The 12810-nt window shown below is 40.4% G+C and overlaps 1 protein-coding gene across 8 annotated transcripts in view; it reads left to right on the top strand.

Annotated features, from left to right (window-relative positions):
• Window positions 1–12810, top strand: part of mast2 (microtubule associated serine/threonine kinase 2) — a 206007-nt gene that overhangs the window by 109588 nt on the left and 83609 nt on the right. For 7 of the 8 annotated variants that reach the window (XM_075486106.1, XM_075486109.1, XM_075486108.1 and 4 more), the window contains one exon: window positions 8539–8570. In XM_075486106.1, coding sequence (XP_075342221.1) covers window positions 8539–8570 — 32 coding nt within the window. The remainder of the gene's footprint in view (window positions 1–8538; window positions 8571–12810) is intronic. The other variant, XM_075486107.1, reaches the window with a different exon arrangement.

Below are 12810 nucleotides of genomic sequence, written 5' to 3'. Positions count from 1 at the left end.
GTCCTCCTGGAGACTGAAACATTGATATATTTGGTCTGTTTCCACCTTTTTTCCAGACCTACATGACCCATAAATGTGCAAAATGTTGTCGTCTTTGCTCCCAGGACACTTTAAACCGTCCCCAGGACACTTTAAACCTTCCCCAGGACACTTGAAACCTTCCCCAGGACACTTTAAACCATCCCCAGGACACTTTAAACCGTCCCCAGGACACTTTAAACCGTCCCCAGGACACTTTAAACCGTCCCCAGGACACTTTAAACCTTTCCCAGGACACTTTAAACCTTTCCCAGGACACTTTAAACCATCCCCAGGACACTTTAAACCTTTCCCAGGACACTTTAAACCATCCTCAGGACACTTTAAACCGTCCTCAGGACACTTTAAACCGTCCCCAGGACACTTTAAAACATCCCCAGGACACTTTAAACCATCCCCAGGACACTTTAAACCGTCCCCAGGACACTTTAAACCTTTCCCAGGACACTTTAAACCTTTCCCAGGACACTTTAAACCATCCCCAGGACACTTTAAACCTTTCCCAGGACACTTTAAACCATCCCCAGGATACTTTAAACCGTCCCCAGGACACTTTAAACCGTCCTCAGGACACTTTAAACCGTCCCCAGGACACTTTAAACCGTCCCCAGGACACTTTAAACCGTCCTCAGGACACTTTAAACCGTCCCCAGGACACTTTAAACCGTCCTCAGGACACTTTAAACCGTCCCCAGGACACTTTAAACCGTCCTCAGGACACTTTAAACCATCCTCAGGACACTTTAAACCGTCCCCAGGACACTTTAAACCATCCTCAGGACACTTTAAACCGTCCTCAGGACACTTTAAACCGTCCCCAGGACACTTTAAAACATCCCCAGGACACTTTAAACCATCCCCAGGACACTTTAAACCGTCCCCAGGACACTTTAAACCGTCCCCAGGACACTTTAAACCTTCCCCAGGACACTTTAAACCATCCCCAGGACACTTTAAACCGTCCCCAGGACACTTTAAACCATCCCCAGGACACTTTAAACCGTCCTCAGGACACTTTAAACCGTCCCCAAGACACTTCAAACAATCCCCAGGACACTTTAAACCTTTCCCAGGACACTTTAAACCGTCCCCAGGACACTTTAAACCGTCCCCAGGACACTTTAAACCATCCCCAGGATACTTGAAACCGTCCTCAAGACACTTCAAACAATCCCCAGGACACTTTAAACCGTCCCCAGGACACTTTAAACCGTCCTCAGGACACTTTAAACCGTCCCCAGGACACTTTAAACCGTCCTCAGGACACTTTAAACCGTCCTCAGGACACTTTAAACCGTCCTCAGGACACTTTAAACCGTCCTCAGGACACTTTAAACCGTCCCCAGGACACTTTAAACCGTCCTCAGGACACTTTAAACCGTCCTCAGGACACTTTAAACCGTCCCCAGGACACTTTAAACCATCCTCAGGACACTTTAAACCGTCCCCAGGACACTTTAAACCATCCCCAGGACACTTTAAACCGTCCTCAGGACACTTTAAACCATCCCCAGGACACTTTAAACCGTCCCCAGGACACTTTAAAACATCCCCAGGACACTTTAAACCGTCCTCAGGACACTTTAAACCGTCCTCAGGACACTTTAAACCGTCCCCAGGACACTTTAAACCATCCTCAGGACACTTTAAACCGTCCCCAGGACACTTTAAACCATCCCCAGGACACTTTAAACCGTCCTCAGGACACTTTAAACCATCCCCAGGACACTTTAAACCATCCCCAGGACACTTTAAACCGTCCCCAGGACACTTTAAAACATCCCCAGGACACTTTAAACCGTCCCCAGGACACTTTAAAACATCCCCAGGACACTTTAAACCATCCTCAGGACACTTTAAAACATCCCCAGGACACTTTAAACCGTCCCCAGGACACTTTAAACCGTCCCCAGGACACTTTAAACCTTTCCCAGGACACTTTAAACCATCCCCAGGATACTTGAAACCGTCCTCAAGACACTTCAAACAATCCCCAGGACACTTTAAACCGTCCCCAGGACACTTTAAACCGTCCTCAGGACACTTTAAACCGTCCCCAGGACACTTTAAACCGTCCTCAGGACACTTTAAACCGTCCCCAGGACACTTTAAACCGTCCTCAGGACACTTTAAACCGTCCCCAGGACACTTTAAACCGTCCTCAGGACACTTTAAACCGTCCTCAGGACACTTTAAACCGTCCCCAGGACACTTTAAACCGTCCTCAGGACACTTTAAACCGTCCCCAGGACACTTTAAACCATCCCCAGGACACTTTAAACCGTCCCCAGGACACTTTAAACCATCCCCAGGACACTTTAAACCGTCCTCAGGACACTTTAAACCATCCCCAGGACACTTTAAAACATCCCCAGGACACTTTAAACCGTCCCCAGGACACTTTAAAACATCCCCAGGACACTTTAAACCATCCCCAGGACACTTTAAACCGTCCCCAGGACACTTTAAAACATCCCCAGGACACTTTAAACCGTCCTCAGGACACTTTAAACCGTCCTCAGGACACTTTAAACCGTCCTCAGGACACTTTAAACCGTCCTCAGGACACTTTAAACCATCCCCAGGACACTTTAAACCGTCCCCAGGACACTTTAAACCGTCCCCAGGACACTTTAAAACATCCCCAGGACACTTTAAACCGTCCTCAGGACACTTTAAACCGTCCTCAGGACACTTTAAACCGTCCTCAGGACACTTTAAACCGTCCCCAGGACACTTTAAACCATCCTCAGGACACTTTAAACCGTCCCCAGGACACTTTAAACCATCCCCAGGACACTTTAAACCGTCCCCAGGACACTTTAAACCATCCCCAGGACACTTTAAACCATCCCCAGGACACTTTAAAACATCCCCAGGACACTTTAAACCGTCCCCAGCACACTTTAAAACATCCCCAGGACACTTTAAACCGTCCCCAGGACACTTTAAAACATCCCCAGGACACTTTAAACTGATCTCAGACTGAAATGAGAGTCAGCTGCAGAAACAGCTGGTTTCATCCAGCTGCAGCTTTGGACTCATGATGACATGTTCAGATACTTTGGGTTTTATTGTTGTGGTTAAATAGATCTCTCAGCTGTTGAACTGTTTCATCAGCTGTAACGCTGCTGGGATCCGTTCCTGGGGACCTGAGAACAAACTGGGTCAGTTTCTCACACGGGTGGGATTATACCACCTGAAATTAGGCTGCTGGGGGGAACAGGAATGCAGATTTCTTCTGCTTGTGTCGCCCTGAACGTCCCCACAGAACTCTATACTCTCCTAGGGTTATTATGGGATGCATCATAAACGGTTTTGTGTTAAATCTAGGGCTGGGCAACGATTAAAGTGTTTAATCTAATTAATCACATGATTTCCCTGATTAATCACGATTAATCTCATTTGTACGCAGAATCCAAAAATGAATCCAAAAGTAGTGTATAGCCTTTAGCATTTAGCTTTATTTTAAATGTGCTGCCATATGAATGAAAGTGCCATAACATTTGTTGTGCAAACACACTTTTAACATCAGCATCTTTCTGTAGTTTTTATGTAGAAGCCTCGCTCCACTGTCTGTTTCCTTGAATGACTTGCTGCTATCAGTTGTGTGTTTTGCCTTTAAGTGATATTTTAGACTGGAACTACTACGCTGAGAAGACAATTCAACTTGGCAGTGTTTACAGATGACTTTGGTTCTGTCGACTCCGCCGTCTGGAAGAACTTTAACATGAAAATGGCCGAGTAAAAGTTCCGTACCCTTCTCCATGTTTGGTGGATCCAAAGATTACTTTCTTTTCCTGTTCCACAGCAGACAGCAGCAGACTTTTACAGAATAAAAGCCTGTGAGCAACAGACTTTTACAAAATAAAAGCCTGTGAGCAACAGACTTTTACAAAATAAAAGCCTGTGAGAAACAGACTTTTACAAAATAAAAGCCTGTGAGCAACAGACTTTTACAAAATAAAAGCCTGTGAGCAACAGACTTTTACAAAATAAAAGCCTGTGAGCAGCAGACTTTTACAAAATAAAAGCCTGTGAGCAGCAGACTTTTACAAAATAAAAGCCTGTGAGCAGCAGACTTTTACAGAATAAAAGCCTGTGAGCAACAGACTTTTACAAAATAAAAGCCTGTGAGCAGCAGACTTTTACAAAATAAAAGCCTGTGAGCAGCAGACTTTTACAAAATAAAAGCCTGTGAGCAGCAGACTTTTACAGAATAAAAGCCTGTGAGCAACAGACTTTTACAAAAATAAAATAAATAATAAAACCTGCGTTAATGCGCGATCAAATATTTATCGGCGTTACATAATTAGCGCGTTAGCTCGTTATTATCAGCCCTAATTTGAACTCTAGGGACGGGGAGTCAGTTAATGACTCTGTTTGCATCATTTTATGAAACTTTAAAGCAGAAAAAGAAATAAAAAAATACCTCAGAGTGCCGTTAACAGTGTGACCGTTGGTGTGGGAAAGGATGAATTCATCTTTAAAGGCCACGAAGAGCTTTCAGCATCGCACTGAAGAATAAATATGAAACATCTCAGCACTAAACAAGCATATTGATCTGCTCTTATGTTGATAAAACTATTAAAAATATCCCTTTATGGTGCATTAGAATCTATAAAAACTTTTTTTTTTTTTAGCATTTTAATCCCCCTGAACTCAAAGTAAAGTCTTCTTCTCACCTGTTTCAAACCGATGAAAACACGTAATATTGTGATATTAAAGCTGTGAGAGCAGCAAAGCTTCCTGAAAGTCTTCCTGGTGTCAGCGTCTCTCTTCCATCAGCGAGTCTCTTTGTTGTGGCTGTTTCCTCATCAGTATTCAGAGCCCATAATGAGTTCTCGCCGCCGCCGGCTCTAATTGTCTCCGGTGCAGCTCGGCTCCGCTGCTCCCATCCTGTTAATTGCATGTTTTTAGCTCCACTAAAACATGTTATTATGATCGGGCCCTCGGGTGGAGCAGCCACACACAAACACAGCGCATCATCAGGGTTTTTCTGTCGGTGATCATCACCAAACTGATGTTTTAGTTTGGAACCCGGCAGAAAACGCGCCGCCGTCACCGCCTCACGACTTATATCAAAGTTAAAGATGTTCTGTGATTATTTAACTCAAGCCCAGCTGAAACAAACAGAGTGAGCAGCTAGCACGGCTGCGGGGCGTGTTTCTGTGTGCACGTTGGATCGTTGTTGCTTTAAAAACAACGTGCAGGATGCAGAGGGAGAAGGTCACATGACTGCGTGACACCCGGCTCATCTGATGCCTTAAAGGTGACAGCCGTAAAAAAGCTGCTGCAGCCTCCAGGTGTGAGGCTGAAAGCGTGCACACCGGGTGGATCCGTGCACGCTGGGTGGATCCGTGCACGCTGGGTGGATCCGTGCACTCTCACACAGGAAGTGACAGGAAGCGAAAAGCTTCTTTAAGTGGAAACAAAGAGAGAAAGAAGCTGAGTTTAGAGTCCAGCTCACAGATTTAAAGGTTTTTAGCTGCTGGACGACTAAACGAGACGAATCTGCTGCAGTTCTGTTTTATTCATGCGACTTCACTGCTTTCTGCTGACCAATCTGTTGATTTTACACAACATCACAGAACTTCATGTGCTCTGAAACTGTATTTTCCCCATATTTCTACCATTTATCAGTGAAACAATCAAATATTCCTGTATTTTCACCCATATTTCTACCATTTATCAGTGAAATAATCAAATATTCCTGTATTTTCACCCATATTTCTACCATTTATCAGTGAAATAATCAAATATTCCTGTATTTTCACCCATATTTCTACCATTTATCAGTGAAATAATCAAATATTCCTGTATTTTCACCCATATTTCTACCATTTATCAATGAAATAATCAAATATTCCTGTATTTTCACCCATATTTCTACCACTTATCAGTGAAATAATCAAATATTCCTGTATTTTCACCCATATTTCTACCATTTATCAGTGAAATAATCAAATATTCCTGTATTTTCACCCATATTTCTACCATTTATCAGTGAAATAATCAAATATTCCTGTATTTTCACCCATATTTCTACCATTTATCAGTGAAATAATCAAATATTCCTGTATTTTCACCCATATTTCTACCATTTATCAGTGAAATAATCAAATATTCCTGTATTTTCACCCATATTTCTACCATTTATCAATGAAACAATCAAATATTCCTGTATTTTCACCCATATTTCTACCACTTATCAGTGAAATAATCAAATATTCCTGTATTTTCACCCATATTTCTACCATTTATCAGTGAAATAATCAAATATTCCTGTATTTTCACCCATATTTCTACCATTTATCAGTAAAATAATCAAATATTCCTGTATTTTCACCCATATTTCTACCATTTATCAGTGAAACAATCAAATATTCCTGTATTTTCACCCATATTTCTACCATTTATCAGTAAAATAATCAAATATTCCTGTATTTTCACCCATATTTCTACCATTTATCAATGAAACAATCAAATATTCCTGTATTTTCACCCATATTTCTACCATTTATCAGTGAAATAATCAAATATTCCTGTATTTTCACCCATATTTCTACCATTTATCAGTGAAACAATCAAATATTCCTGTATTTTCACCCATATTTCTACCATTTATCAATGAAATAATCAAATATTCCTGTATTTTCACCCATATTTCTACCATTTATCAGTGAAACAATCAAATATTCCTGTATTTTCACCCATATTTCTACCATTTATCAGTGAAATAATCAAATATTCCTGTATTTTCACCCATATTTCTACCATTTATCAGTGAAATAATCAAATATTCCTGTATTTTCACCCATATTTCTACCATTTATCAATGAAACAATCAAATATTCCTGTATTTTCACCCATATTTCTACCATTTATCAGTGAAATAATCAAATATTCCTGTATTTTCACCCATATTTCTACCATTTATCAATGAAACAATCAAATATTCCTGTATTTTCACCCATATTTCTACCACTTATCAGTGAAATAATCAAATATTCCTGTATTTTCACCCATATTTCTACCATTTATCAGTGAAATAATCAAATATTCCTGTATTTTCACCCATATTTCTACCATTTATCAATGAAATAATCAAATATTCCTGTATTTTCACCCATATTTCTACCACTTATCAGTGAAATAATCAAATATTCCTGTATTTTCACCCATATTTCTACCATTTATCAGTGAAATAATCAAATATTCCTGTATTTTCACCCATATTTCTACCATTTATCAGTGAAATAATCAAATATTCCTGTATTTTCACCCATATTTCTACCATTTATCAGTGAAATAATCAAATATTCCTGTATTTTCACCCATATTTCTACCATTTATCAGTGAAATAATCAAATATTCCTGTATTTTCACCCATATTTCTACCATTTATCAGTGAAATAATCAAATATTCCTGTATTTTCACCCATATTTCTACCATTTATCAGTGAAATAATCAAATATTCCTGTATTTTCACCCATATTTCTACCATTTATCAATGAAACAATCAAATATTCCTGTATTTTCACCCATATTTCTACCACTTATCAGTGAAATAATCAAATATTCCTGTATTTTCACCCATATTTCTACCATTTATCAGTGAAATAATCAAATATTCCTGTATTTTCACCCATATTTCTACCATTTATCAATGAAATAATCAAATATTCCTGTATTTTCACCCATATTTCTACCATTTATCAGTAAAATAATCAAATATTCCTGTATATTCACCCATATTTCTACCATTTATCAGTAAAATAATCAAATATTCCTGTATTTTCACCCATATTTCTACCATTTATCAGTAAAATAATCAAATATTCCTGTATTTTCACCCATATTTCTACCATTTATCAATGAAACAATCAAATATTCCTGTATTTTCACCCATATTTCTACCATTTATCAGTGAAATAATCAAATATTCCTGTATTTTCACCCATATTTCTACCATTTATCAGTGAAACAATCAAATATTCCTGTATTTTCACCCATATTTCTACCATTTATCAGTGAAATAATCAAATATTCCTGTATTTTCACCCATATTTCTACCATTTATCAGTGAAATAATCAAATATTCCTGTATTTTCACCCATATTTCTACCATTTATCAATGAAACAATCAAATATTCCTTATAAAATAACAACAGAACGGTTGGAATCTGTGAATGAGTAGAAGTTCTTTCATAGAAATGTGTGACAACAACTTTTTATTCTAACTTTCCACATGAGAAAAGTTTCTTTTTAGCCTGTTAAACTGTTTCCTGTCACAAAAAGCCACAGTTTGTCCAACACGTTGTTTTACATCCAGATGTTGAGCGGCAGAGAAGCCTGAGCGGCCTCATGTGCCACAGGGCCCCCTGCTGGACGAACAGCTGTACTGCGCCTCAGGATAAAAACAACAATCCTGTCCGGCTGTGGATGATGTTCGTCACCAGATGGCTCAAACTGTTTTCTCTTTGTCTTTGTTTCAGAAGGAGCTGAGCCTTCCCAGAAGAGGCAGCTTGTAAGTACCCAGAATTCCTTGTTTTTTTCCAGAGCATCTGTGGAGCTTTGAGGGTGTGACGCAATGAGCCAGACACGGACCGGCCGACCCGGTGGCGTGGAAACGATGCGGTGCCATCAGTCGGTATAAAGTTCTGCAGAGTGACGGAAACTTAGAGTCCGTTTGTGTGTTGGAGAGCGCAGAAGAACAGCTGATCCGGGTCTATTTATACCTGTGGGGGTGTTTCTGGACCTGCGGGAGGAAACATCCAGCACTCGGGCTGGAGTTTCCATCACGATCCTGTTTTTCTGTCTGATCCTGATATTCAGAATAATTTTCCCTCCTTCGGATGAATAACAGGATGATGGCACAGCTGTTATTCATCTGTATTCACCAATCACAACATGAGGTATAGAATATTTGTCAGCCATGATAAGAAGATGAGTTCCTCAGGTGTTCCTCAGGTGTTCCTCTGGGTTCTGTTCTGGGCCCGGTGCTGTTTGCACTGTACTTACTTCCATCGGGTCATTTAATAAGAAAATTAAAAGGTGCGTCCTGTCGTACATAGTTTAAGGTCTGTGTATCCCTCATGGAGATGAAGATGATTGTCTATTCTTTGGTTTCATCTGGTCTGGGTTAGGATAATTAATTTCTTCTCTACTTCGTAACATATTCTGTTTTTCTTACATCTTGTTGAGCTTTTTTCTGTGAAAACAAAGATTTCTGATAATTTCTGGTCATTTTTTTACATCGGTTCATTGTGCCAACGGGAAATACTTTAGCGTGTTGGAACACTTTGATTGAACTTTTTAAAGGCCAAATAACGCCTGGAATAAAACCCCAAATTCTAGACTTCTATGAATTCTAGAATTCTAGGATGCAATCAGGAACAAAATAGAAACAAAGGAGAAGGAGGTCCAACTCTATCGATGTTTCAGGATCACCTGAGCCATCCCTAACAATAAGCTTTATCAGAAAGGGAAGTTTTAAGCCTGATCTTAAAGGTAGAGAGGGGCCTGATAACTGAAGGCTCTGCCTCCCAAACTGGCAGCTGGTTCCTCAGAGAGGGGCCTGATAACTGAAGGCTCTGCCTCCCAAACTGGCAGCTGGTTCCTCAGAGAGGGGCCTGATAACTGAAGGCTCTGCCTCCCAAACTGGCAGCTGGTTCCACAGAGAGGGGCCTGATAACTAAAGGCTCTGCCTCCCAAACTGGCAGCTGGTTCCTCAGAGAGGGGCCTGATAACTGAAGGCTCTGCCTCCCAAACTGGCAGCTGGTTCCTCAGAGAGGGGCCTGATAACTGAAGGCTCTGCCTCCCAAACTGGCAGCTGGTTCCACAGAGAGGGGCCTGATAACTGAAGGCTCTGCCTCCCAAACTGGCAGCTGGTTCCACAGAGAGGGGCCTGATAACTGAAGGCTCTGCCTCCCAAACTGGCAGCTGGTTCCTCAGAGAGGGGCCTGATAACTGAAAGCTCTGCCTCCCAAACTGGCAGCTGGTTCCTCAGAGAGGGGCCTGATAACTGAAGGCTCTGCCTCCCAAACTGGCAGCTGGTTCCACAGAGAGGGGCCTGATAACTGAAGGCTCTGCCTCCCAAACTGGCAGCTGGTTCCTCAGAGAGGGGCCTGATAACTGAAAGCTCTGCCTCCCAAACTGGCAGCTGGTTCCTCAGAGAGGGGCCTGATAACTGAAAGCTCTGCCTCCCAAACTGGCAGCTGGTTCCACAGAGAGGGGCCTGATAACTGAAGGCTCTGCCTCCCAAACTGGCAGCTGGTTCCACAGAGAGGGGCCTGATAACTGAAGGCTCTGCCTCCCAAACTGGCAGCTGGTTCCACAGAGAGGGGCCTGATAACTGAAGGCTCTGCCTCCCAAACTGGCAGCTGGTTCCACAGAGAGGGGCCTGATAACTGAAGGTTTTATGCAACAAAACACGATTCAAACTCATTTGTAAAGCTGTGAAAATGTCACCAAACTCATCCAAAGTTTCACAGCTGAAAGAATCGTCTGTGTTGAACGTTCAGTGACGTTTTCCTCACAGATGACGGAGGGAACAGACCGATGGAAGTCTTATTCTAGGCGTGCCGGCTGCTGGGAAGCCTCCGTTAGCGTGTTCTGTTTTTCATTTCTGCCGTCTGGTGCACGCAAAGCAAATCAAGATGTTTTTCATCAGATTTAGCAGCACAGAATGTGTCTGAACGGGAAACAGAATATATTCTGGTGGTTGGATGCTTTGATAAGCTGTGAATTAGTCACCACTTGTTTCCTTTACTGGAGGAGTTTGGTCCTCTGAACATTCACCATGCGAGTGGATTGTGTTGATATCATGGAGGAACCAGCAGAAGTTTCTGTATTTAATGCTAAATCTACATTATCAGTGCAGAGTTTGTCCATATTACTTTAATACAACAACAAATATTAAACAAGTTGGAAAACGACACGTTGGGGATCTAAACGACTACTTTCTCACCTGAAAATGTTTCAAATGTTGCTAAAGTTTACAGAGTTTAGAGCTTAAGGGAAATCAGCTTCAGGCCGGCTGATTTCAGCTCAGGCAGGAGCGAAATGCATTGTGGGTAAACACTCTGCATACTGTCTGATCGAGAAGTATGCAGTATGTAGTATGGTAGTATGTAGTATGTTAGTATGCAGTATGTAGAATGGTAGTATGTAGTATGGTAGTATGTAGTATGCAGTATGGAAGTATTTAGTATGGAAGTATGCAGTATGTAGTATGTTAGTATGCATTATGTAGAATGGTAGTATGTAGTATGTTAGTATGCAGTATGTAGAATGGTAGTATGTAGTATGGTAGTATGTAGTATGAAAGTATGGTAGTATGCAGTATGTAGAATGGTAGTATGTAGTATGGTAGTATGCAGTATGGAAGTATTTAGTATGAAAGTATGGAAGTATGCAGTATGTAGTATGTTAGTATGCAGTATGTAGAATGGTAGTATGTAGTATGGTAGTATGCAGTATGTAGTATGGTAGTATGCAGTATGGAAGTATGCAGTATGTAGAATGGTAGTATGTAGTATGGTAGTATGTAGTATGAAAGTATGGTAGTATGCAGTATGTAGAATGGTAGTATGTAGTATGGTAGTATGCAGTATGGAAGTATTTAGTATGAAAGTATGGAAGTATGCAGTATGTAGTATGTTAGTATGCAGTATGTAGAATGGTAGTATGTAGTATGTTAGTATGCAGTATGTAGAATGGTAGTATGCAGTATGTAGTATGGTAGTATGTAGTATGCAGTATGGAAGTATTTAGTATGAAAGTATGGTAGTATGCAGTATGTAGAATGGTAGTATGTATTATTGTAGTATGGTAGTATGTAGTATGCAGTATGGAAGTATTTAGTATGAAAGTATGTTAGTATGCAGTATGTAGAATGGTAGTATGTAGTATGTTAGTATGCAGTATGTAGAATGGTAGTATGCAGTATGTAGTATGGTAGTATGTAGTATGCAGTATGGAAGTATTTAGTATGAAAGTATGTTAGTATGCAGTATGTAGAATGGTAGTATGTAGTATGTTAGTATGCAGTATGTAGAATGGTAGTATGTAGTATGTTAGTATGCAGTATGTAGAATGGTAGTATGCAGTATGTAGTATGGTAGTATGTAGTATGCAGTATGGAAGTATTTAGTATGAAAGTATGGTAGTATGCAGTATGTAGAATGGTAGTATGTAGTATGGTAGTATGCAGTATGGAAGTATTTAGTATGAAAGTATGGAAGTATGCAGTATGTAGTATGTTAGTATGCAGTATGTAGAATGGTAGTATGTAGTATGTTAGTATGCAGTATGTAGAATGGTAGTATGCAGTATGTAGTATGGTAGTATGTAGTATGCAGTATGGAAGTATTTAGTATGAAAGTATGGTAGTATGCAGTATGTAGAATGGTAGTATGCAGTATGTAGTATGGTAGTATGTAGTATGCAGTATGGAAGTATTTAGTATGAAAGTATGTTAGTATGCAGTATGTAGAATGGTAGTATGTAGTATGTTAGTATGCAGTATGTAGAATGGTAGTATGCAGTATGTAGTATGGTAGTATGTAGTATGCAGTATGGAAGTATTTAGTATGAAAGTATGTTAGTATGCAGTATGTAGAATGGTAGTATGTAGTATGGTAGTATGCAGTATGTAGTATGGTAGTATGCAGTATGGAAGTATGCAGTATGTAGAATGGTAGTATGTAGTATGGTAGTATGTAGTATGAAAGTATGGTAGTATGCAGTATGTAGAATGGTAGTAT

This window comes from Odontesthes bonariensis, chromosome 15 (genome assembly GCF_027942865.1).
Source record: "Odontesthes bonariensis isolate fOdoBon6 chromosome 15, fOdoBon6.hap1, whole genome shotgun sequence".
Taxonomy (NCBI): Eukaryota; Metazoa; Chordata; class Actinopteri; order Atheriniformes; family Atherinopsidae; genus Odontesthes; species Odontesthes bonariensis.
The sequence above is the reverse complement of the archived record's forward strand: the minus strand, read 5'-3'. Positions and strand labels throughout refer to the sequence as shown.